Consider the following 26,082-nt stretch of genomic DNA (forward strand, 5'->3'; position numbering starts at 1 on the left):
AGCAGCATTTATGTGGCCTTGGGGCGGGGCGGGGGGGGGGGGGGTTCCTCTTCAGATGAGGTTTGTTTTGCTTCGCTGCCCTGCCTCGGACCTTTCATGGCAGCAGGCAGAGGAGAAAACAGCCAGGCGCTGGGGGGAGAGAGAATCCCAAGCAGACTGCATGCTATCAGTGCTGGGCCGGACTTGGGTCTCAAACCCACGACCATGAGATCATGAACTCAGCTGAAATCAAGAGTCAGATGCTGACTTGACTAAGCTACCCCGGCACCCGTCAGCTTTTATTTTAAAGTCTATTTATTTATTTTAGGAGAGAGAGAGAGCGCACACCAGCAGGGGAGGGGCAGAGAGAGAATCCAGATGAGGTTTGTTTTGCTTTGCTGCCCTGCCTCAGACCCAGGCGCTGGGCTCCCACCTGCCCAGGGGTTGCAGGTGTCCTGGGAGCCTCCTCCTGGAGCAGCCTTCTCCTTGATAACGTGTCATTAGCATGTTCTGCATGACAGTGAGTGACCTGAGCTGCATATCAATTGCTGGGAGTCTGGAATGCAGCTGCCTTTTAAATGTTCCTTTGTATGGCTTGACTCACTGTTCCAGGCATTCCTAGGAGCTAAATGGTTAGGTGCCTTTGCTGGCAAATCCTTAAGACTTCTTATTTTCTTACTCTGTGTGGATCTTTCTATCACCATTTCTATCACCATTGACTTTATCCTTGAAAATTTTTTAAATTTTTTAAAAATGTTTATTTTTGAGAGAGACAGAGAATGCGAGTGGGTTCGGGGTAGAGAGAGAGAGGGAGACAGAATCGGGAGACACAGGCTCCGGGTTCTGAGCTGTCAGCATAGAGCCCGATGCGGGCTCAAACTCATGAGCCATGAGATCATGACATGAGCTGAAGTTGGACACTCAACCAACTGAGCCATCCAGGAGCCCCTATCCTTGAAAAATGTTTCAACATTTAAAAAGGAAGGGCTCCGAGGTGCCTTGGTGGCTCAGTCAGTTAAGTGTCTGATTTCAGCTGAAATCATGATCTCACGGTTTGTGAGTTGGAGCCCCGCGTCGGGGTCTGTGCTGACCTCAGAGCCTGGAACCTGCTTCGGATTCTGTGTCTCCCTCCCTCTCTGCCTCTCCCCTGCTCACTCTCTGTCTCTCAAAAATAAACATCTAAAAAAATTTTTTTTATTAAAAAGTTATTTTGAAAACTTCTAGTTTCTCTTAGTGTGTACGTAGTATGTATTTTTTTCTTGCATATCTAACTTTCTGAAGCTGGGTTAATATTTTAAACTCTTTTGCTTGGCTGCTTTGTCACCGTGCATCTTCGAAGCCGAGGCCGTGTCTCCAGCGTCTTGAAAGCAGAGACCACACCTGCCCTCTCTCAGGGCCCCTGTGGGACTTGAGCTCTTCCGACTTCTCCCAGATGTGGACGGCTTCCAGCTTCTAGGTGCGGCCGGGGCCAGCCGTGTGTGGCTGTGCTCACGGCAGCACAAGGTGGGGAGCTGCCCCCAGCTGGCTGACGACGGGAAGGGGAGGGACTTGGGCATGGTCAGGGTTCTCCTCCAGAGCATCCGCTGAAGCTGAGGGGCCCTTTCCCCGAGGGACACGGTCAGAGGGACACGCACCGGGCACTGGACTTTGTCGTGCAGCAGCCTGGCTGGGGTTGGGGCATCCATAACACCCAGGCCGGGCATCACATCCCAGGAGGCAGGCTCGCTCCTGGGCCCCAAGGGGGTGCTGGAATGAGGGGGAAAGCCTTACCTAGCTTGTTAGAGGGGGACGTCACTTACGGGCACCGGTGCTCTGTCTTCTGGTTCCCCCCGGCTGCCCTCGTTAGAGTTTGCTTTAACAGCTCTGAGGTGATCTCGTCAATGCCAAATTGCTCTTCCCTGAATGGAACGGTCCTTCAGAGGCTCCTTTTCTTACTGTGTCAGGTTGGAAGGAACTGTGCTGGCAAAGGCATGGCAGGCTGCTCTGTCACAGAGTTGAGAGTGCTTAGCCCGTGAGTGAGCGCTGCTTGCAGCGCAGAGAAACGTGCTTGGAGCGTGTGCCTCCGTCCGGGTTTTGCGGAGACCTTCCTGCGTGTGCGTCTGTGCGTACTGAGCACACGCGTATGTGCATCGAATGTGGAGGTAGAGCTGGGAACGGGTAGCAGTATGGAATGATCGGTGAGCCACTGCAGCGCCCAAAGTCTTTGTTTTTGTCTCTTGTTTTAAATTTTATTAGAGAGAGAGAGAGAGCGAGCATGAGTGGGGGAGGGGGCAGAGGGAGAGAGAGCGAGAGAGAGAGAGAGAGAGAGAGAGAGAGAGAGAGAGAGACTCTTAAGCAGACTCCACACTCAGCACAGAGCCCAACGTGGGGCTCGATCCTTTGACCCTGGGATCACGACCTGAGCCAAAATCGAGGGATCAAGGGTGGGACGGTCAACCAACTGAGCCACCCAGGTGCCCCATGTTTTTCTCCTTTTTAATAATATACGACTGATTGGGGTGCATGGGTGGCTCCATCGGTTAAGCGTCCAACGCTTCCTTTTGGGTCGGGTCATGATCTCACGGCTTTGTGAGTTCAAGCCCCACATCACACTCCACGCAGGCAGCATGGAGCCTGCTGGGGGTTCTCTCTGTCTACCTCTCTCTCTACCCCTTCCCTACTCACGCTGCCTCTGTCTCTCTCAAAATAAATAAAACTTTAGGAGAAAAATAATATACTACTGATTTTAAAGGCTTTATTCATAAATTGATTTGAGGCTCATGTTAGAAAGCTCTATGCCTTTTTGTAAATGGCAATTTTCCTAAATAAGCCACATAAAAATACTGTTACATCAAGAAATAAATATTTCTAAATATAGCCATATGAGATTTTTCACCAGTGTTGTTTTTAAAAATGTGTAAAGGGGACTCCTGGGTAGCTCAGTCCGTTAAGCATCTGACTTGGGCTCAGGTCGCGATCTCGTGGTTCCCGAGTTGAAGCCCCACGTCAGGCTCCGTGCTGACAGCTCAGAGCCTGGAGCCTGCTTTGGATTCTGTCTCTCTCTCTCTCTCTCTCTCTCTGCCCCTCCCCCACACGCTCTCTGTCTCTGTCTCTGTCTCTCAAAAGTAAATAAACATTGAAAAAAATTTTAAGAGGTCTGAACCTTTATAAATAAATAAATAAAGTGTGAATTTTCTTGCCCCACAATGCAACTTGTGTCTGCAAGTACATGTCTGTACCTTAAGTGTGTGCGTGTGATTTTAGTATTTCCCGTCCTGTTACGTGAGGTAGCAACATGCAGCCTCCTGTGTGTGCTTGGACTGGATACCTCGCGTCACGAACAGCGGGGACAGGTGTGGGAAAACGTATCTGGCTTTCATTCCCGAAAATGAGTTAAGGTCATCGAGATCTGGATCTAGTCCGGTTTGGAGAGATGCGGCTTGGCATCGTGCGCTCACTTGTACACTTTCTCCCTGTAGACAAGCAGATGTCCGACGGCCGGCAAGCGGTGCGGCAGGACAGCAGGACTCCCGGACGCCGGCCCAGCTCGGTCAGCCGTCTCCCGCCTGGGGGGCTCCGGAGGTGCCCCCGGAGGCCCGCGGCCGAGCGGGGACCCTCCCTCGAGACTACAGATCCTCGGAGGGCGCGCCCTCGGCCCCGCACACCCGCGGGCAGGAGCCCAGGCCCTTGAGCGCCACGCCCGTCCCCAAGCAGCCAGCCCCGCGGAGGCCGCCGCCGCCACCGCCGCCCAAGCGTGAGCCCGGGCAGTTGGGGGGCCTGGCCGGCGGCACCCCCAGCGGGCCCCCGCCGTCCCCCGAGGCCCCGGACGCGTGCGCCCCCCGCCCGGCCCTCGGCCAAAGGCCCGAAGACAGCGAGCGCGCGGGGAGGCATGTAGACGGGCACCGGGCCGGGCCTGAGCGCCAAGCCCCGCTCCCTTCCTCGCTGCGGGCCCCGCGCCCGGCCGCCATGGAGACTTCTCGCTCCCCTTCGCCCCAGTTCGCCCCGCAGAAGCTCACAGACAGACCTCCCCTGCTGGTCCAGGACGAGAGTTCCACCAGGTAGGGCCCTGGCCCCGCGCCTGCCCTTCCCTGGGCTCCCGCAGGAGGTTTCCCAGGCGTCTTTCCTGGGCGGTGTGGGCGGTGTCTGGACCCCATGGGGGACAACCCACAGCTCCAGGGGTCTCGTGGATTTTTAAATGGGGTCGGGGCGGGGGTGCCCTGTTCTCCAGGAGCAAAGGGGATGTGCCGCAGGTGCGGACTGTCCTCTGTCCCCGTGGTCCAGGCCCAGCGGTGGTGTGTGCCTTCCCTCCGGGCATCTGCCCATGAGGGCTGTGCTTTCCCTGAGCACTTGTCTGGTTGGAGAGTCCGGTGTGCAGTAAGCCTGATGCCTTCAGGAGACTTTGGTGTTTTTCATAATGTCCCGTATTTCCACACGTTTTGTAGGTTTATGTTTCTATTTTTGAGAGAGAGTGTGAGCAGAGGAGGGGCAGAGACAGAGGGGGAGACAGAATCGCAAGCAGGCTCCATGCTGTCACCGCAGAGCCCCAGCCAGGACTCATGCGGGGCTCATGTGGGGCTCACGCGGGGCCTCACACCGTCAAACTGTGAGATCAGACCTGAGCCAAAATCAAGAGTTGGACGCTTCACCGACTGAGCCACCCAGGTGCCCCAACACATTTTTTTTCTGTGTCATATGTGAAAAGCAGAGCTTGTATACACGTTACAAAGGCAGAGGAAAAACCTGTTCAACTCCATGGTGCTGCTGTTAGAATTTCTGACGTGGACTTGTCTGCCGTGCCCGTGGAGACGTTGATAAATATGGTCAGGCAGGGACCGACCGGTCCCGAACACTGAATGTTTCCCTTTGCCGTCCTCTCAGAGTGCCTTTGAAGAACTGGGAAAGGGCAGAAGTGCAGAATTTTCATCTTGCTTGCTAGGGCCATGGTTGTCCATCTGGGGGAGGGTGGCTTTGCCCCCGGGGGGGCATTTGGCTGTGTCTGGAGAGGTTTGGGGGGTCGCAGCTGAAGAGCGAGTGTTGCTGCTGGCATCCAGCGGGCAGAGGCCGGGACACCTCGCATCCTGCAGTGCACAGGTGAGCCCCGCAGCAGGGAATGCTCTGGCCCCGATGTCCCCTGCTGTCAAATATGGTAGCCACAGTCACATGTGGCCGTAGGAATGGAAGTTAATGAAACACAAAATAAATTCTGTGCATCAGCTGCACCACGTGTGGTTAATGGCACACATACCATTTATTTCCATCATCCCAGAAAGTTCTGTTGGACCTTTTTGTTGTAGAGTCTCAAGCCGTTCTCTTTTTTTTAAGTTCATTGATTTATTTTGAGAAAGAGCATGAGCACGGGAGGGGCAGAGAGAGAGTGAGAGACAATCCCAAAGCAGCCTCCACGCTCTCAGCACAGAGCCCAATGCAGGGCTCAGACTCCAGACCCAAGAGATCATGTCCTGAGCCGAAATCAAGAGTCAGATGTTAAGGGGCGCCTGGGTGGCCCCTTCGGTTGAGCGTCCGACTTCGGCTCAGGTCATGATCTCACGGTTCGTGGGTTCGAGCCCCACGTCGGGCTCTGTGCTGACAGCTCAGAGCCCGGAGTCTGTTTCACATTCTGTGTCTCCCTCTCTCTCTCTCTGCCCCTCCCCCACTCACGCTGTATCTCTCTCTCTCTCTCTCTCTCTCTCTCTCTCTCTCTCTCTCTCAAAAATAAATATTGGGGCGCCTGGGTGGCTCAGTCGGTTAAGCGTCCGACTTCGGCCCAGGTCACCATCTCACTGTCTGTGAGTTCGAGCCCCGCGTCGGGCTCTGTGCTGACTCCTCAGAGCCTGGAGCCTGTTTCAGATTCTGTGTCTCCCTCTCTCTCTGACCCTCCCCCGTTCATGCTCTGTCTCTCTGTGTCTCAAAAATAAATAAACGTTAAAAAAAAAATTAAAAAAAAAAATAAACATTAAAAAAAATTTTTTTTTTTCCAACGTTTTTTTTTTTTTTTTATTTTTTTTTATTTTTGGGACAGAGAGAGACAGAGCATGAACGGGGGAGGGGCAGAGAGAGAGGGAGACACAGAATCGGAAACAGGCTCCAGGCTCCGAGCCATCAGCCCAGAGCCTGACGCGGGGCTCGAACTCACGGACCGCGAGATCGTGACCTGGCTGAAGTCGGACGCTTAACCGACTGCGCCACCCAGGCGCCCCAAAAAAAATTTTTTTTAAGGAGTCAGATGTTTAACCAACTGAGCCACCCAGGCGCCCCTGTTCTTTTCTTTCCACCTTGAAAATAACTCGGCAGAGAGGACACCACTGATAACATCCTGTATCTCCGCAAGTGTGGCCTCGTAACCACAGCTTCATCTGGGGGCCACGTCTGTGTTCTGTGTCATGCAGACTGTGGGCACCACTGAGATAACCTGTCAGTGGGAGGCAGCGTTGTCCGTTCTGATGGGAAGAAGAAGCAATAACGTGGTCTGTGTGGTGGGCCAAGTGTGCGACACTGTTCCAGGCGAGCTGGCCTAGGCCCCTCAGGCCGCTCGCTTCTCGGGAGCTGGTCTGAGCTCTGCGGGCTCCTCGGAGAAACAGCCATGTGTTCCCACAGTGCTCGTGACCTGCGTCGGCTCAGGACGTAGGGAGTGGGTTTCATTTTTTTCTTGCCTGAAGCCAGTGTTGATTTTCTCATTCTGTCTTTTCCAGGAGCTTGAGAGGGATTTCAGTAAACAGGGACAGCGCCTATTGAAGATACTTGGGGGTGATGGGTACCCACATTATTTAGTGTTCCCACCCATCGTGTCTTTTGGGTCGGAAAAGGTTGCCTGTGCACCATGTCCCCTGCTGTATGAGTGCTCGCAGAGGGCCCGAATCCGGGTCAGTGTCTATACCCAGACCCACATGTGTACACTTTGTTCTCAGGAAGCTCAGTGAGGCACATGGTGGCCGTGCCACCTCCAAGAGCTGCTACCCAGAAAGTCGCTCACAGTGCACTGAATTAGTCACCGTCCCCACGGTGTGCCCCGTCGGTCAATCCTGGTATGAGAGCGTGCGATCCCAGTGACCTGCAGGCTGAACAAGAAGCCGGGGAGGGGTCCTGGCCCTGCTCTGTATCCACGGTCAGCTACCGATGGGTCAGCAGGGGAAGGGTCAGGGTCCCCCTGTGTCAGGGCTTCCTGAGCTGCCGGTCATTTGGGCTCAGCTCAGAGATACTGTTCTTGGGGCGCCTGAGTGGTTCAGTCAGTTAAGCATCCAACTAAGCATCTCACAGTGCGTGAGTTCGAGCCCCACGTCGGGCTCTGCGTTGATGGCGTGGAGCCTGCTTGGATCGATCCTCTATCCCCTTCTCTCTGCCCTCCCCCACTCTCAAAAATGAATAAACGTTTAAAAATTTAAAAGAAAGGGGTGCCTCAGTGGGGGCAGTCAGTTAAGCGTCCAACTTCAGCTCGGGTCATGATCTCACGGTCCCTGAGTTCGAGCCCCACGTCGGGCTCTGTGCTGACAGCTCAGAACCTGGAGCCTGCTTCCAATTCTGTGTCTCCCTCTGTCTCTGCCCTTCCCCCACGTATGCTCTGTCTGTCTCTCTCAACGATAAATAAACATTAACAAAAATAATTTTAGAAATAAATAAAAATGTAAAAGAAATTGCCCTGCTCTCTGCTGACTTGGATCTCTTGAGCAGAGCTGCTCGCCTCATCTCCCTCCATGTCCGGCCTCTCCCTCCTTCCAGCTACCCCTTGACCATGAGTGTGCACGCGCTCCTGCCTGCTGGGGCGCCAGCCGGGGTGCAGGGCAGGCTCCCACCTTCACGCGCTGTTGAGCCTTCCCTGTGTACCAGGCCCTGAGCCCCCAGCAGGAGTGCGGAGAGAGGAGAGGAAGCATTCCTAGCCTCTGAGGGATTTCAGAATGGGCATTCCTACCAAAACAAATGCTTCAACTCGTGTGCTAACACTAGGTAGCTGACTTTTTTACTTACTTGTTTTTCCAACGTTTGTTCATTTTTGAGAGAGAGCAAAGTGTGAGTGGGAAAGGGACAGAGAGAGGGGGAGACACAGAATCGGAAGCAGACTCTAGGCTCCAAGGTGTCAGCACAGAGCCCGACACGGGGCTCGAACCCACGAGCCGTGAGATCATAACCTGAGCCGAAATCGGACGCTCAGCCGACTGAGCCACCCTAGGTAGCTTACTTTTAAATCTTTAACAGTCGTCTGGGGATTTTTTGCTTAAACTTCAAACGATCCTCTGCTCCCCCATCTGCCCCTACCCCACTTGCACTTTCTTTTTCAAAAATAAACATTAAAAGAAAAAAAACATAGGCAATCTTTCTAGAAGTCTCCCGGCGGCCCCAGAACCACGCAGGCACCCGTGGGTATGTACTGGCCCTGCTTGGAGAGGCAGCGAGGGAAGGCTTTAATGATAACTGTGAAAGGAAGCCTGTTGCAGGTCCCCCGACAAAGGAGAATGTCACCGAGCAGGGCCTGTTAATGTTTGCACTATTATCCGCATGAAAACGCGTGTTAAACCACCCTCCTCTCAGTCAGCAAGCCCAGGGATACACCCCCGGCTCCCCTAGGGGTGTGGGTGATTTTGAAAATGGAAAAGGCGTCCAGACGCTCAGGGTCAGGAACGCAGGCCTCCTCGACCTCCATCCCCCGTCCTGGGTCTGTGATCACGGAGGCTCCTTCCAGCTCAGTGGCCAAAGGTCTTTGAGCCCGGGTTCCCCAGCCGGAAGAGCAGGTGAGGGACCAGCGGGGTTCTCTCCTGGGTAGGCGGCGACGGCAGGGCTCGCTTTGCGTTTTCAGCACATGGCTCTTCTCTTTCCAGAATCGAGCGGGTGATTGACAGCAATACCACTGTGAAGATGGTGCCCATCAAGATTGTGCACTCGGAGAGCCGGCCTGAGAAGGAGAGCCGCCAGGGCCTGGCCCACGCCACCGAGCTGCCCACACTGCCCAGCGGGCTGGAGAAAGACCGCATCAAGACCCTCAGCACCTCGGAGCAGTTCTACTCCCGCTTCTGCGTGTACAGCCGCCAGGGCGCCGAGCCCCCGCCCCAGCCCCCCGAAGCCCCCGCGCCCACTGCCAAGGACAGCGGGGCCTCTCCGTCCGGGCTCAGCTACATGAAGACCAAGGAGAGGACAGCCGAAGACCTGAAGTCAGAAGAGCTGGCCCGGGAGATCGTGGGCAAGGAGAAGTCTCTGGCCGACATCCTGGACCCCAGCGTGAAGATCAGAACCACCATGGACCTGATGGAGGGGATCTTCCCCAAAGACGAGCACCTGCTGGAAGAAGCCCAGCAGCGGAGGAAGCTGCTCCCCAAAGTCCCCTCTCCTGGGACCACGGACGAGAAGTGAGTAAGCACCGCCTTCAGGTGCGCGGTGTGGCCACTTGGTGCGCTGCTCCCTCTTAGCATCTGGTTCGCTCCAGGGGGCAAGTGCCTTCTCCGTGTGTCTGTTTTCATGATTGCTTCTGGGGGGCAGGTTTCCGAAAGTACTGCCCAGTGCTTACTTAGCACGTTTTGGCCATCCGGGGACCCTCCCAAAAGAAGTGCTAAGGCCCGTGGCTGGGGATGACGACTCTGAGGCCTGGCAAAGATGTGAGGATAGCGCAGCTCCTGCGATGCCCGCAGGCGCCTCTCAGAAGACAGCGCTTCTCAGCTGGGCCGTCGTCTCCCTCCAGGGGACACTTGGCAATGTCCGGGTACGTTTTTAGTTGTCGCCCCCGCGAGGTGCTCCCGGCATCCTGTGGGTGGAGACAGGGAGGCTGCCCAACACCCTGCGGTGGACAGGACACCCCCACAGCCCCAGATGTCAGTCACGAAGGCTCCTGAATGTCATAGTTACTAAGGAGGCTTTCTGTTCCCGCTTGTGGAACGGAGCGAACGGATGCATTTCCATGGTTTGGGGGAACGTGCTTTGCGACCTGTCTCATTCCGTGGGCCACCTGCACAGGCGTGTGCTCACATCTGTCCTGTTTATATCCATTGTGTCCATGCACGTCGTTAACTGACAGTAGGTGGGAGTGCCCGTGAGATGCCCGAGAGAGGGGCAGAGGGGGTGAGTCGGATCAAAGCAAGAGGGAGCAGACATGGCTGCAGCCAAGGGCTGCCCCTCCGCCCCCCTTTGGCGGTCCCATCCCCCGGCTGTTGTCTTTTGGTTAGCGGCCCCATTGGCTCATCGGGACCGAGGCCGTGAGCTGGAAGGGGGCACGTGCGTGTAGGGGCACAGCCAGTTGCGGTTCTGACCTTTTTACGTAGGAGAGAGGAGCCGAGCGTGCCGGCGGCCATGTCCCTGGCCACCAGTTCCACGTACTACAGCACTTCGGTCCCCAAGGCGGAGCTGCTGATCAAGATGAAGGATCTGCAGGAGCAGCAGGAGCCCGAGGAGGATTCGGGGAGCGACTTGGACCACGACCTGTCGGTGAAGAAGGTAGGAAAGGCCGTTGCCAATGAAATCGTGCTCGTTGGCAGAGAAGGGGCCGCACGTCACAGTCCAAGTAATCTGTGCCTTCCACCCTAGTTAAAATGCTGCGGACTTCATTCTGTGACCTTCAGCAAGTTACCTGTTCTCTTTGAATATCAGGTTCTAATACCTGCAGCCAGGAGATCATAGTCCCCACATAGTGCTTGTAAAGTGCTTTGTCCACCAAGCAGCGTCATTTCTTGTCTCGTAGAACTCCCAGGCGCTTAGGGGTACAGCAGGAGACCAAACAGAACGGAGCCCTTCCTTTCCAGAGGGGAGCCTCTGTTCAGCCCACATGAAAACAAATACACAGTAGGGGGTCGGCACACTGCAGCCTGTGGGCCAAACCTGGTTTTGTGAGCAAAGTTGTATTGACGCACAGGCACATTTATTCATTTAGAGACGCTCTCTGGTGGCTTTCGTTCCACAGAAGCAGGGTTGAGTAGTTGCAGCTGACCACGCCACCTGGAACGTCGAGGATCTTTACTGTCTACCCCTTTATGGAAAGAGTTTGCCAACGTTTAATGTGGTACATTGGATGGTGAGAGAATCAAAACAGAGTGAAAGAATCGAGTGAAACAAAGGAAGGTGATTCTAGAGAGGGCTCCGGCGAGGGGATGATTGAACAGCAACCTAGAGTGGTGTGAAGGGTGAGCCGTGTGGATATCTGGGTGCACTGGGGGAAGGGGACCAGCCGCTGCAAAGGTCCTGAGGTGGTAGGCTTGTGACACATTGGAGAAGCAGCAGTGGCTTTAGCTGGAGCTATATGGACCAGGAGGGTAGGACTGGAGATAAAGTCAGAAATGAGGTCAGGGACTACATAGTGAGTGGCCATGAAGTCATGGTAGGGACAGCATTACTGCTGTCAGTGTCAATGTCATTACTGCCCTATTAGCTTTAAATCTCCATGATCTGTCAGCACGCCAGACCTGTGGCATCTAGGTGATTACCTAGTTTTTTAGGAAGGCCTTAGCATTAAACAGATGACGGGATTGCCAAAGAAAGTCCGTTTCGGAGGCTAGCACGTACTCTTTATTCCAGGGCCTTGAGCCCGTCAAATACTACCAGGGAAAGAAAAGGAGGGAAGCAGCCTTTTGTGAGCATTTGCCATATGCTTAGTACTTTGGAAAACTGCTTTCATAAAACAAACACTTTTTTTTTTTTTCTTTAACAAAAATCTTACCAAAAGATTATCCGTGTATAGTTGGTGGTTTAAAAACACCACTGGCTGATTTCAGATATAATAGAAGAAATATTGTGACCCATGCATGAGAGAAATTTACTTTCAGTTTGGGGAATATTTGCTTTTTTGTTCAAGGGAATTAAAGGGAATAAAAGATAAGAATTTTAGTCCTGGGCTTGTATCTGGCTTCCAAAACATACCCAATTTCTTTCTTTTTTCTTTCTTCTTTTTTAATGTTTATTTTTGAGAGAGAGAGAAGACAGACATACCAAACATGAGCCAGGGAGGGGGAGAAAGAGAGGGACACGCAGAATGTGAAGCAGACTGCAGGTTCTGAGCTGTCAGCACAGAGCCCGACATGAGGCTTGAACCCGCGAACAGCAAGATCATGACCTGAGCCGAACAAAGTCAGACTCTTTTTACGACATGGCCTTGTTTCTCGTGCTGTGATGAGTTTGGGGTGGAGCACGCCCTGGTACTGCCCAGCCTCCATCTGGATGGCTCTTTTCTCTTTCTGCTTTTGGGAGGCTCGAGTTGCTGGGCAACTGCCTCACCTTAGATGACTGCTTTGGGATTGAGATGAATCCCTGTGAACTTGGCTCCTGACAGCCTACTCCCCGCACCCCCCCCAACCTACTCCGCATGATTATATTCTTGGGTTTTTTTAATGTTTATTTATTTTGGGGGCCAGAGGAGCAGCAAGACAGGGGGCCAGAGGATCCAAAACAGGCTCTGAGCTGTTAGCAGAGAGCCTGATGCGGGGCTCGAACTCACAAACTATGAGATCATGACCTGAGCTGAAGCCAGACTATCAACCGACTGAGCCACCCAGGCACCCTCGCATGATTAAATTCTTAACCCAACTGACATATCTTATTCCAGATGCAAATGTTGAGTAATATCACAGTAAACGGCAAATGCTATAAATCACAGTTCTCTGTGGTGTTAGTGACTCAGTAATCCTGCTTTTCGGCTTGATTTGACAAAGGCAGCTGGCACCCTGTCTTTTCAGCCTTCTTCCCATAACCCACAAATACACTGTGTCGTGTGGTTGTACAAAGTGTTCACGGTGGGGAGAAGGAGGTCCGTGCCGTGTGGATGTACCTGATGGGCCATAACGGTAGAGCGGCTTGACCCCGAATCGCATGTGGACCCACGTGCCCAGAGGGACCTTGGCTGTCATGGTCCCAGCATCGCTGCATGCTCACAGAGCCCGAGTGCCAAATCGGATGACCCTGTGTTTTAGGAGAAGGCTGAGGACACAGGGATGCAGAGAGGGAATTGTGGTGGCTGGTTGGAAGCATTACCCCAGGAAGGCAAAATCCATTTTTACACCTGAGGCGGCTCAGGCACACTCTGCCCAGAAAGAGGCCCCGACTGAGATATGGGATTCTTCGGCAGAAGCAGACACTCCATGGTCAACATCTGGAATCTGAGGGTTGTGGTTCTTCCCTGGAACTTAGAGGTGGGCGTGAGGCCCAGAGAGAAAAGACCTCATTCCCCCCACAGAGGGGGACAAAAGTAGGTGTGCAGGGGGCACCGGAAACAGAGATAAGGGGCAGGAGTGCACCTGCTGTGAGACCCAGGGTGGGCGGGGGGGTGGCTGGCCTCTGCCACCACTTGCTCTCCCCCCAGGCCCTCTTGAATGCCATGTGCTGCAGAACACAAGCGGATGGGCTCACGCGAGGCTCATCTGACGTGGCGGGTGAGGCCTGCTGCACCCCGGCTGGTGCAGATAACCAGTGATCCGTATGTTTCCTGGGCCAGGCCTTGTCCCAAGATCCCCGAAAGTCAGTGTCTGGCCCTTTATGGAAGAAGGGGAGGGTATTTCTAATAAAACTTTACGCACGACATATAAAGGAATCAGAGGAATTTGGGCTCCTTCCAAAACGCCCAGCTTCAAGTTCGCTCAGCTGTTATTGCAGGTTTTGAAGGCGCGTATCATGCATTGGTGTGAAATCTTTATCACGATAATTGCTAAAGAAGAATGAAACAGGAAAGTTACCAGAAGCCCTGGCTAGGGGTCCTCACACATCCACAATCCTCTGAATTGCTTGAGGTGTTCACTCGGGTTACGGGTTGCCTGCAGGTGACAATTTGGAAGGTTCTCCATCCCTACAATCCATTTTGTGCTCTTCCCTCAAGTTATGAGTGTCTGAAAAAGGCCATCTTAGCCGTGGGACTCGAAGTTGACTTAAACCGTCTCCCCAGATAGGTAGGTAACCAGACGCACCGAGACACAAGCATCAGCCCACATTCTGAGAGAAAATATCAGAGAACTGTAGACACATACAGCTTTACATTAGTGAGGGAAGGGGCGCCTGGGTGGCTCAGTCGGTTGAGCGTCTGACTGCAGCTCAGGTCGTGATCTCACAGTTCGTGGGTTCAAGCCCCGCATCGGGCTCTGTGCTGACAGCATGGAGCCTGGAGCCTGCTTCGGAATCTGTGTCTCTCTCTGTATCTGCCCCTCCTCTGCTCTCCCTCTCTCTCTCTCAAAATAATAAGTAAAATAAATAAATTAGTGAGGGAAGACTAACTAGAACCTGACCCGAAAAAGCCCAAAGCAGTTTATAAATTCCATGTTGGGTGTTTTAGGAGAAAACCCATGCCGATTAATCTGCAGTGAGGACAAGGACAGCTCTCCTCTGAAACTGCCTGCTATCTTAATCTGCAGGATACCCAGACATTGCGATAAGCCCTAGGCAGATTGGACCACGAGCAGGCGGTGCCCATGCCTTTCCAGGCCGTGGACTTATCGTCATACTTACTTGTGCACGCGCATCAACGCCAGATGGGGATTCTCATCAGCGTCTCCTCCGCAGACAAAGCGGACACGTCATCGGCTCCTGCAAAGCGTGCGATGGCTTGCTCGTGGTTCAGCGTGTCTTTCATGCCGCCGTGTGACTTTGCCCACCTAAACTGTCATCGGGACAGGCGTTTTTTGTTTTTGAATTTTTGTTAACGTTTACTTATTTTTTAGAGAGAGAGTGAGGCAGAGCACGAGCAGGGAAGGGGCAAAGAGAGAGGGAGACACAGAGTCTGAAGCAGGCTGCAGGCTCTGAGCTGTCGTCTCGAGCCCACAAACCGTGAGATCACGACCAGAGCTGACGTCGGCCACTTAACCGACTGAGCCACCCCGTCGGCCCCATGACAGGCGGGTTTTACCCCACTGTTGTCTGTTAAGCCGGGGCACCTTCTCAGCCTGCACGCAGGACTGCTGATACCTGCCAAGTACGGGTACCTACCGCAAGCCGCCAGGCTGGTGATTGTCACGCAGGCACGCGTTCAGCTTTCGTGTCAGTCCTGGAGGTGCGGGCTCCTTTTCCCCTGTGCAGCCAAGATCACGGTCCTGGAGAGCTTGATGAGACGTCGCTCTCTCCGGGCGGGTGACTTCTCTCCGCTCGGCTCTGCCGGCTCCCTGTGGGGTTGGAGTCTGTAAAGGGTCCAGGACACGCGGTGACGGTGTGGGGGGACTTCATAGGTCCGCTTTCTATACGTGGGGTCCCTTGTTGCAGCAGGCTGAGCTGAACATCCTAACTGGACGTGAGTGTTCACATTCTGCAGTCTTCGTTTGGGTTTGTGCACCTCGGCGCTGTGGCGTGCGGGGGTTCACGTGGGCTGTGTGTGGTTCAGCACGTGGGGGTGAACGCCCTGGCGCTTCTGCTGTGGGTGGGCCTGACGGCACACAGACATCCGTGCTCGGAAGACAGTGGTTTTGGCAGCCTGGGCTCACCTGCTGCGTTCCTTTAGAGCCATCCCTGTACGTTTCCCCAGATCTGCCAGAGGGGGCAGACCATCTTTGCCACTCAAATCCTGCCACTTCAGCAGGAAGGCCAGTTTATATGTTTTGTTTTTTATTTTTGCCCCTTTAAAAGACAATCACTTAAAGGGCCTGTGGAAAAGGGGGGTGGGGAACTCACGTTTAATGGTCAGAGTGTCAGTTGGATAACAAGAGGAAGTTCTGGAGATGGGCGGTGGTCACGGTTGCCCACGACGTGAATGTACTTAATGCCACAGAGTGGTACGCTTAAAAACGCATAAAATGATAACTTTTGAGACGTATATCTTGCCATATTTAGTTTATTTTATTTTATCTAAAATATTTTTTTAATGCTTTTGTTTTTGAGAGGGGGGGGACAAAGCATGAGTGAGGGAGGGACAGAGAGAGAGAGGGGGCACAGAATCCAGAGCAGGCTCCAGGCTCTCAACTGTCAGCAGAGCCCAACTCGGGGCTCGAACCCACAAACCGTGATCATTACCTGAGCCAAAGTCGGACTCTTAACTGACTGAGCCACCCAGACGCCCCTTTCTTGCCATATTTTTAAAAAGTTAGTAATATATGTGCATTTCAGTCACATTCAAGTCAGGTTACTCTCAAAAGACTTTTAATTTTACTGACATCCCTTTATTTTTTTTAACTTTAAGTTGCTAGTTGTGTGTGGAGCATACGTTTAAATCACGCCATTCAGTAGCAGGCGTGAGACTCCATAACTTGTGTACGTGTCAGTTCTTGCACTGGAAGATTGCAGACTATGAAGCACAGAATCTCACGTGGGCCCCGAGAATCCCGGCCAAGGTGAAGGTGAAATGAGGTTTATCTCGAGGGGCCACGTCCTACCTATCGCTGTGTGACAGGACACTAACGGGAGGAGAATAGGTTCGTTTCATGTCTAAATGTCACGCCAGGGACTTCACCGGGAGTTGTTCTCCCTCCCCGGGTCTTAGAAAGCCTCTCTTAGAAAGTTGATGCAAAATCAACTCTTCCCCACGCAGGTCACTTACGTGAGACCACAGGGCCCGGGCAGCCGCTGTAGGTGCCAGGTCGGGTCACCCTAACGAGTGTTTGCATGCCCCCCTGTGCCCTACAGCAGGAGCTCATCGAGAGCATCAGTCGCAAGCTGCAAGTGCTTCGGGAAGCCCGGGAGAGCCTGCTGGAGGACATCCGTGCCAACAGCGCACTGGGGGACGAGGTGGACGCCATCGCCAAAGACGTGTGCAAACCCAACGAGTTTGACAAGTTCCGCATGTTCATTGGGGACCTGGACAAAGTGGTGAACCTTCTGCTGTCGCTGTCGGGCCGTCTGGCGAGGGTAGAAAACGCCCTCAATAATTTGGATGACACTACTTCTCCTGGTGATCGGGTAGATACAACGTGTCTGACCTGGACTCGGCGGGGGGGCAGGGCAGGAGGTGGTTGCGGGAAGGTTCCGCGTGGGGCGTCATGAGTTGGTGCCCTGAAGCCTCACGCGGTCCCTGCAGCGGCCTGTGCACCTCCCAGCGCAGGACGCCTTCGGGTGTCCAGGGCTCTCCCTCACTTTGCTGGTAACTGAGGGAGACAGGTGCTGGGGGGTGTGGTGGGCAGGGCCTGACAGGCGTGGTCATGGGACTGCAGGGCTGCTGTGATGTTCAGGAAGAACTGTGGGCTCCTTTTCACATCTTCTCCCCTGTTCCCACGGATCATTACTGCTAAGCGTCTCTTCCTAGGAAATAGTCTCTTTCACCTTTCTTGACCATGCGTGTAAGTGGGTCTCACTGAGAATGGAATGCGATGTTGTCGCTGCTTTTAACAGGAGTGCACACGGCAATCTGGAAGCAGTCGAGGACTTGTCTGCCTCTTCCCCCTCTCTTGAGGTGTGCAGCCTGGAATGTGTCTCTCAGGGGGTTTGCAGAATGCAGGAAGTAATAGCCCCCTTGTTGGCTTCACTTCCTGGGTCAAATATCAGTAGAACATGGAGTTTGCTTCTCTGTGTAGGCCCTCAAATGATCATCTTTATTATTAATAAGGCTCCTTCTCTGAAAGGGGAGCAGAAGAGTTAGCCCTCTCCCTTACTCTAGGTGAGAGCGCTTTCAGGCGACCTAAATGTTCTCGAGCGCAGCTCGCAGACGTTGTCGTTCTGTGCTTAGCTAAGTCGTTGATGACTACCGTTTGAACATACTGGATAAGCATTGACAAAATAGCCGGGACCCTTGGGTGATGTTCAGATTCCACTTTCTGATTTCCTCGTCTTTGCCACGTGTATCTGAGGAGAGGAAGATAACGCGAGGGGTGCCTGGGTGTCTCTGCCTGTTGAGTGTCCGAATGGCTCAGGTCATGATCTGTGGTTCGAGCGTTGGAGCCCCGTATTGAGCTCTCTGCTGTCAGCACAGAGCCTGCTTGGGAGTCTCTCTCTCTCTGCTTCTACCCCACTCAAGTGTGCTCTGTCTCTCTCAAAAATAAAAATATTCTTAAAAAAAAACTAGAACAAGAAAGAGATTCGTTTATACATAATTGGAATGTTCTCGAGTATTGATTTAAGTGAACAACTAGTGTGGTCTTTGCAACTCAGCTCCTCTATAATCTATCTTTCCCTCCGTGTGGGTGGAACGGACAGATACTTTATTTAGAATTTGGGGATGATGAAGGAATGCCACGCTAAGGACCACGCACGTGGTCCTCCTGAGTACCAGGCTCTGGAGCCCTCAGCACGTCCCGGGGGCTCCCTGTGAATGGAGTGTTGCATTCCCCCAGCCAGGGGCAGTGAGGAGGCCCCGTCTCCAGCAGGGTTGGCGTTGGAGGAAAATCTGCGTCAGGCAGCGGAAGTTTGGAGACGCTAAGGTTTTCAGAGACAACATAGTAACTAGTTAAAAGACACCACAGAAGGTTTTCTGAGGCTCCCTCCATCTTTCCAGACAGAAAATGTCCCCATCAGGTCCTCTCCCAGCCTCTGCAGCCTCCTGTCCCTAGTCAGCCTGACTGGTTTTGTTTTAAGTTTTTATGTATTTATTTTGAGAGAGAGTTCCTGCACACACCAGCATGGGAGGGGCAGAGAGAGAGGGAAAGAGAGAATCCCAAGGCTCTTTCCCCTGATGCGGGGCTCGGACTCACAACCCACAAGATCGTGACCTGAGCCAAAATTCAAGAGTCGGACACTTACCTGACAAAGCCGTGCAGGCGCCCCAGCCGGACCGATGTTAATAATCCAAAGCACACTTCTAGGGTCTGTTAGCACCTTTCCCTTTGGGTTTAACGGATTTGCTTTGCCTCCTCTTTGCGTGAGAATTCCCTGTGCGCGTGACCTGAAGAGGGCGGTGTTGCACGGGAGTGGGCAGGGGACCTGACGCCCACCAAGACAGTTTCTGCTTAGTGACGGTGGCCGCTCACGTTCATCGCGCGCTCTCTGTGTGCGGGCGTTTTACAGAGAGCCGCCGCATGCTGGACTCTCACGGTGGCTGTTGGTAACTGTGCGTGGCCACGTTGCAAAGTGGCGGAATGAGAGCGGCTGTCCTGCTGCCCAAGTAAAAATCACACGGAGGAAATGAAGCCCCGGCCTCCCCCAGCCGACGGTGGGAGACTGAATGCACTCATCTCTTCCTTTCTTAGTTTTCGTTAAACTTAGAGAAGGCAGGGACCATTAGGTGTGTATTTTGCGGAGAGACGGTGCGGCGGTCAGTGCCACATTTTGGGAACGGGGTCGTCCGTGTCCCCCAGAGCGGGCCCGTGTGGGGAGCCGGGGAGTCTCCCCCGTCACCCTGCGTCTGTCCTGCCTGTCCTTGCTCCCTCACGCGTGCCCTGCAAGCTCGCCCAGGGGCTCTTCTCCTGCGGAAGGGTGTACACACCCCGCTCCGCGAGTTCTTCGGAATCCGCGCCTTTTGCTGCCTTTGCCGCGGTGTTGTCAAGGTCAGGCCTCTGACGCGCATGGGATCCCTAAGTCCTTTACACCTTTCGAGCCTCTCAGAATTCTGTCCTTATCTGTCCGGGGACAGCTCTTCTCGTCAAGGCTGTTCCTGTGAGCAGCCTTGTTCCAGGCCAGTGGGAAGAAATGGGAGGCGGGACGAGCCTGTGAGCTCTCGAGGAAGGGCTGGGGCTAGCCGCGCCCGAGTATCTCCGTGCAGAGGCCGTCAGACCTCTGTTCCCTAACCTGGCGTCAGGGTGTCCCCTGAAGCAGCCCGCAGCGTGGCCGGCATCTTGCGGCAGCCGCCCGGAGCCCCTGCTCTCGCCCTGGTCCTCAACGGGCTTGTCTCTCTCTCTCTCCCCAGCAATCGCTGCTCGAGAAGCAGCGGGTCCTCATCCAGCAGCACGAGGACGCCAAGGAACTGAAGGAGAACCTGGACCGCCGGGAGCGGATCGTGTTCGACATCCTGGCCAGCTACCTCAGCGAGGAGAGCCTGGCCGACTGCGAGCACTTCGTGAAGATGAAGTCCGCCCTCATCATCGAGCAGCGCGAGCTGGAAGACAAGATACACCTGGGCGAAGAGCAGCTCAAGTGTCTGTTCGACAGCCTGCAGCCCGAAAGAGGCAAATAGGAGGGCCCTCCCTGGCGGAGGCCAGAAAGTGCCCCTCTGAGCTCGGTTCCGGAGGATGCACGCGGAGACCCCAGCCGGTATTTATGTCCTGCAGCCCGAGTCGTCCCCTAGCGGGATGGCTGCTTTAGAGAAGCAATAACTTCCGTGTGTGTTTGCGATGGTCTATTTAATGTGTTTTAGCTTCCCCGTTGAACGCTGAGCAGAACATCTCACCATTAGCCATTTTGCTTTGCCAGTTACCACACGTGGCCCAGCCTCCGGAGGGTGGCGGGTTCCCGCAGTATAGACTATGTAGTGCATGCAAGTGGTCCTTCTCACTGGTAGGGGTGCCCTTCCTCCCGTCTTCACATCCTGAACCAACCACCCGGGAAGCAGCCTGAGCGAGTCTCGAAGGCGCATGAGCGGGGAACCCCTGGCTCCCGTCTTACCCTGCGATTCCTTACCCTGGGAAGCGTGGGCTGCCCCGTCGTACCCCATTCGTCCGATGGTGTGGACCCTTCCTCGTCCTTCATTCAGTCTCCCAGCAAAACCACGATGATATGATGAGAAGTTACTAACCTTTTGGAAAGGGGAATGGTTTCCCAGTGGTTAAAAACCCACTGTGAAATGAACACCTTATGTGTTGGCTTCACGCATCCTGAAATCGCCACAGAAAGAATCGTGTGCATGCTTTAAAACACGTGCACAGCACAAGGAGCTTCAGTCCTGGCGTCACGGTTCAAGTGATCTTTTCCTGCAAAGTGAAAGTCCTCGGTCAATAGTGTGTCCAGTAGGAGTCATGTGCTCGCTAGATACTTGTTTCATGAGACCAACAGCATATTTCTGAAATTACCTTCTGCCTATAACACTTATTTTGTGTGCGTATGGTTGTTAGTGACAATTGCCTACGTTTCTGTTTTTGCCTCTTTAAATCTATTGCCATGCCGTAAGGGTTACTTTCCATTTACTTGTAAGAACCTTTCCTCTCTGTGCTTTCAGAGGCCCCATGGAGTATTACAACTCCCAAACCCGATCTTTTTCTGCCACAGTTTATAGATTCTGTCCCCTGTTTATCAGCTGAAATCGCAAGTTTCTCAAGAGAGTCTGCTCACTAAGAAAACACTGTCATGCTGTCAGTTTCCAGTGGACAAGTCACAGACTGGGAGGAAAGATGTGCTAATCATGTCTATGACAAAGGATCTAGAACGTGTGAAGAACTTTCAGAAGCAAGAGAACAAACAGCTGGTTAGTACATGGGCAAGAAACATAACTGGGTGCTTCAGCACAGAGGCCGTGTGCACGGGCAATAAAATAAGCACGTGGAAAGACATTCAACCGCCATCGGCTTGGTTATAACTTCCGTTTAATCTACGCCGATGTAGAGCTTCTTCACAGATGCTCATCCGATTAAACGCGTGGTAAATGGCAGGACAGCCCCTTGGACGACGTCATGTTGAAGTGATGATCGGACATTTGTTTGATCGAGGGATCATTTGGATCCTCGTTTCCCCTATTCCCATGAAAGTTTTCCGACAGGTGGGGACACGTCCCTTTGTCCGCGGCGACGGTTGCCTTCCCAGAACACACGTGCACACAAATGTCTTAACAGACCGCTGTCTGTACTTGATGAGCCAGAGGGGGGGAGCTGGACCCCTGAGCCACAGCACTGACGTCTCTGCACCCCACGGGGGTCCCAAAGTGGCAAGCTTCAGTAACGCACGCAATAAACCCTCTTTTTGGCAATCCACTCATGCCAGAAAGCTCTATGCCTTTTCAGAAGTTTCCAGTCCTATTGAATTGAGCGAGTTCTGACTTGAAAAAAAATCCCCATCCTGCCAATGACGTGTCCTCCTTTCCTCCTGCTGTAGTCCCTTCCTGTGAAAACTGGTCACTTCAGAGAAGGTGAAGTTGGCTGTCCACGGACCTCTGTCATTCTCCTCAGGGGGACAAACACAGTAATTTCAGCGTGTTTTGCTTTTAATTTAGACAAAGCGTTTATCTGTGATCTTTCCCCTCGAATACAGTATTGTGAATCATTCTGATGATATATATGTAAAATGTGAGTAACAGGAGGTGTGTGTCTCTATCCAGCCTTTTAGGTCTTTTGAGGACCTTCTCTTACACACAGCAATATACAGTGCTCTGTCCCCCTTGCCGCGAAGCACATGGGGTCACTGTCCTGTACCTTCCCCTGTTTGCCTCTTCAGCGTCTAGTCAGCAGGGACCCAAAGATTCCAGTGAGTCGATGTACATATCTTTGTACATAGCTATGTTATTGCATACAACAACAATCTGGTGCTAATGTTTTGCCCTTGGCATTCTTAGGTGGCGGCTGATTCCTCCCCCTCTGTCGTAGCACAGCTGTGGAATGCTCTGTATGGCGAGATTTCAGTCAGGGGTATGGCCTGTGGCTTTTATCCTGCAGTCCAGTGTGGAAAATGTGTACATACTTCATGCTCGACCCTTACCACTTAGCTCTCATCGTATCGTCCTGCTTGACTTTTAACAGAATAAATGTGTCTTTGAGTGAATGGAGCATGTCTTTGACTTACCTATGTTCTATCTTTTTTTTTTTTTTTTTTAATCAAACTGTCCTCACCATAGGTCAAATTCTTAAGCCACTGATAAATTGTGGGATGGATTCTCTATATGTGTGTAACTTTAGGCCAGCCTAGCTAAGGCTGATCAGTTTGCAGGCAGGCAAAAGTCAGGGGACACAGGTCGTATCAGTCAGCCGTGGCTGTAGTTATGCTGTGATGCTGTGTAACAAGCAACTGTGAGATCTCAGTGTGCAGTACGGTATCTCTTTAGCTCACGCATGCGGCGATCATGGTACTCTGCTCCGTGTGTCTCTTGTCTTTCTCCTGGAACCGGCAGCCTGGCCTGGGGAAGTCCGTGGCGGATGCACGAGAGAACCGACCTGGGCACAAAGGTGTTTTTCCACATACCTGATTATATCACACCGCTAACCTTCCGTTGCCAAAGCAAGCCCCACAGCTGAACTCAGAGAGGTGGTGGGATGTGCCCCACCTCTTCGGTGGGGGGAGCCGTGTCATCACGTGGCAGAGTGTGGACACCAGGTGTGAAGAATTCGGGCCACTGATGAGCTGCATCTCCCACGCCGGCGTCTGCTATGATGGGGTAGCGCTCAAGCGTCCTGGACCCAGAAGCCACGTCCCCAGGGCGAGGCCACCTCTGCCTGCCGCTCCCTAGTCGTATGGCCGTGACCAAGGTACCCGGGCTCTCCGAGTTTCGTCCTGTGTCACTGGAGAAGGCCTGGGGAGCTCAAGCAAGCACATGTTGTTCATGTGCTTAGAGGCCACACTAGGCCTGGACAAAAGTGCTGCGGAGGCGTCTACTCTTGTGTGTGCATCATTCTCTCTGGTCTTGGAGGGACAGGCCTTCCCTGAACGATCTGCCAGAGCCGCGCAGGAGACGGGGATTTCTGTTGCATGGGAGGATGAGAAAGGGTTCTGGTCTGCAGCAGGTTTGCGAGGTGTCAAGGCTGGATGGGAGCGGGGAGAGTCTCTTTAATAAAAATTATTCAACGGGCGCCTGGGTGGCTCGGTCGGTTAAGCGTCCGACTTTGGCTCAGGTCACCATCTTGCAGTTCATGAGTTTGAGGCCCGCGTGGGGCACCGCGCTGACATCTCAGAGCCTGCTTCAGACCCTCTGTCTACCCCCCCTCCCCGCTCTGCCTATCCCCTGCTCTATCGCAAAAATAAACATTAAAGAAACAAATTTCATAAGTAAAAATTATTCAAAATTAGAGTGGATATTTACTGAGAATGAAAAACTCACAAGTCAGATTTTTTTTTCAGTGGATGAATACCACACATTTTGTTTTTATTTCTGGCTTCTGCCAGGTGACTTCAGCGTGTCTCATTTGAGTTCTGGAATGGTCAAGAGATTACTAACTGGGGGCAGTTCAAATGCAGCCCGAGAGTGCTGCTGTGGTGCCAGGCTGGGCCGTTCTGCAATCTGTGTGCCATGTTCCATGACCCGCTGCTGACAGCGTGCAGGGTTGCGTCCCTGAGAACTTGTGTGCTCGGGCTGGTGAACCACATTGGTGACGGCTTGGTCTTTGGTGCGGGCCCGTCAGACTTGTACGGGATGAGCTGTGTTGGGTACCCTGAGACAGCCTGGGATATGGGGACACCAGACACTCGCTCCATTTTCAGACCTGTCTGCCGGGACTGCTGCAGGTCTGTACCTACAAGCACAGACATTCTGAGAGCCTGGGTTGTGCACTTCCCGTTAAGAGAAGGAAAGCAATGCACGGTGTGTTTATCGTTCGTGTGTGCTACATCTTGAGTCCCGGTGACCCACATAAACATCCCAGTCAACCCAAGCTGGATAGTGCACCCTCTCCTCGTCTCCTCCAGGTCCCCCAGAGGCTTGTGGTCATTCCGGCACCTCCTGACACAGGCAGGCGGAGAGGAATGACATGGTACACCTAACAGAACGTGATGACGATGTCTTTGGCAAATTTCACGAAAGCATGGGGCTGTGCCAGATAAACCAGGTCATCAGATTCAAAGACGAGGCCTACTAGATGGCGTGATCCGTCCCGGCGAGGACCACGTGGAGGTGTATTCAGGGCTGTCAGTCGTAGCTCACTAAACCCTCAGCCCTCAGAGCACAAGGCAGGGTTTTGTGTATGTCTGTGCTTCTCTGCTTGGTGCCCGGTATGAGCAGGCGCTTAATTTATACACAGGTATTGAATGGGCGAAGAAATAAAACCGGTTACACAGTATGGATCACCGAGCAGCGTGAGATTTCCTTTTTTTTTCCCTCCTCCTGGGTGCCGTGTATGGAACACCTGTGTGCCAGGCACTTGAGGTCGGGCCATGGAGCACGTGCTGCTGACTTAACGCACAGAGGGAAACAAGGACCGAGTTCGTCGCATTACCGTCTCAATCTTGCTGCCTCTACCTTTACCCTCCCAGGTCCTCCCTTCAGCCTCTTCTGCGTCGGTGTCCGGAGATAGAGGGATGTTGCATGGGTCACAGGAAGCGAGTGCCTTGATTTTATTACTGTCAAGCCTGAGACCAGAAAGGACATAGAACGCAAGGTCAGCAGGGAGGAGCCGATGGGGTGTGCCAATTTTTGAAGGTTCCAAACAGGAACAGCCCCTGGGATCTAAGTACTGAAAGGCACGCAGGATAGTCTCCAGAGAAAAGCCAAGAGGAAAACTATCCAGTGAGCCTGGGTGTCTCTGCTATGTATTTCTCTCGAAGAGATTCTTGGAGTGTAGTGAAGTTTCCAAGGAAGCCTGCAATAAAGACTCGTTTTCAGATTCACTCAGGGTTTCCAAATGTACTTGAACTTGGATTGCTTCCACCCTGTGTTTAAAAAGTTAATATATTGATTTATTTATTTTATTTTTGAGAGCAAGCAAGCAGGGGACAGGCAGAGAGAGAGGGAGAGGGACAGAATCCCAAGCAGGCTCCGCGCTGTCTGCGCAGAGCAGAGCCCGACGTGGGGCTCGAATTCGGGAACCGTGGGACCATAACCTGAGCCCAAATCTAGAGTCAGATGCTGAACTGACCAAGCCACCCAGGTGCCCCCAATTTAATTTTTTTTTAATTTTTTTTTAATGTTTTATTTATTTTTGAGACAGGGAGAGACAGAGCATGAACAGGGGAGGGTCAGAGAGAGGGAGACACAGAATCTGAAACAGGCTCCAGGCTCCGAGCTGTCAGCACAGAGCCCGACGCGGGGCTCGAACTCACGGACCGCGAGATCATGACCTGAGCCGAAGTCGGCCGCTTCACCGACTGAGCCACCCAGGCGCCCCTGTTCTAATATTTTTAATCAGTCAAAATGTCAGCATATCTTGAGAGACCCAGTGATAAGGATGGCCACCACTGGTGGTAATGGAGCACTGTGAGTGTTTGGTCTAGGGGGCTCCCGTCCCCAGAGGTGGGGGGAAAACCTAAGTCTGTCTGTCTCCGTATAAGGCCGCGGTCTTCAAATTCAATTTTGTGTAGATTATCCAAATAAGCTTTGGGTAAGATGGAAAATACACAACAGCCACAAAAAACCCACATACGCACGTACGCGTCCACATCCGTAGCTAACAATATATGCTTAATATTCTGTGCCAAGTACATATTTGGCGTTTTCTCCCCACCAGTAGGACGTTTGTCCCCACCAGCCGGCATTCGATTATAGGTCTCCGGGCACACGCCTACTGTCCCCACATCCATTCCTGCCATCCCTGTGGCCCCACC

General features: G+C 53.1%; 1 protein-coding gene and 1 non-coding gene across 3 annotated transcripts; both read left to right on the forward strand.

Moving 5' to 3' along the window:
* Window positions 1-3,917: 3,917 nt before the first annotated feature.
* On the forward strand, window positions 3,918-22,381 carry LOC131503559 (protein Shroom2-like). Of its 2 annotated transcripts, none has more exons than XM_058715007.1 (5): window positions 3,918-4,016; window positions 8,766-9,290; window positions 10,197-10,368; window positions 16,453-16,725; window positions 19,601-22,381. In XM_058715007.1, the coding sequence occupies exons 1-5, from the start codon at window positions 3,925-3,927 to the stop codon at window positions 19,865-19,867; spliced, it is 1,329 nt and encodes a 442-aa protein (XP_058570990.1). In that variant the 5' UTR covers window positions 3,918-3,924; the 3' UTR covers window positions 19,868-22,381. The 2 variants fall into 2 exon arrangements, with proteins under 2 accessions (XP_058570990.1, XP_058570992.1); XM_058715009.1 differs by having other exon boundaries at window positions 16,456-16,725.
* Window positions 13,904-13,988, forward strand: TRNAC-GCA (transfer RNA cysteine (anticodon GCA)). Its single transcript has one exon. It is a non-coding gene; the product is annotated as a tRNA-Cys (tRNA).
* Window positions 22,382-26,082: the final 3,701 nt, after the last annotated feature.

The sequence above is a fragment of the Neofelis nebulosa genome (genome assembly GCF_028018385.1).
Source record: "Neofelis nebulosa isolate mNeoNeb1 chromosome Y unlocalized genomic scaffold, mNeoNeb1.pri SUPER_Y_unloc_1, whole genome shotgun sequence".
NCBI classification, from domain to species: Eukaryota; Metazoa; Chordata; class Mammalia; order Carnivora; family Felidae; genus Neofelis; species Neofelis nebulosa.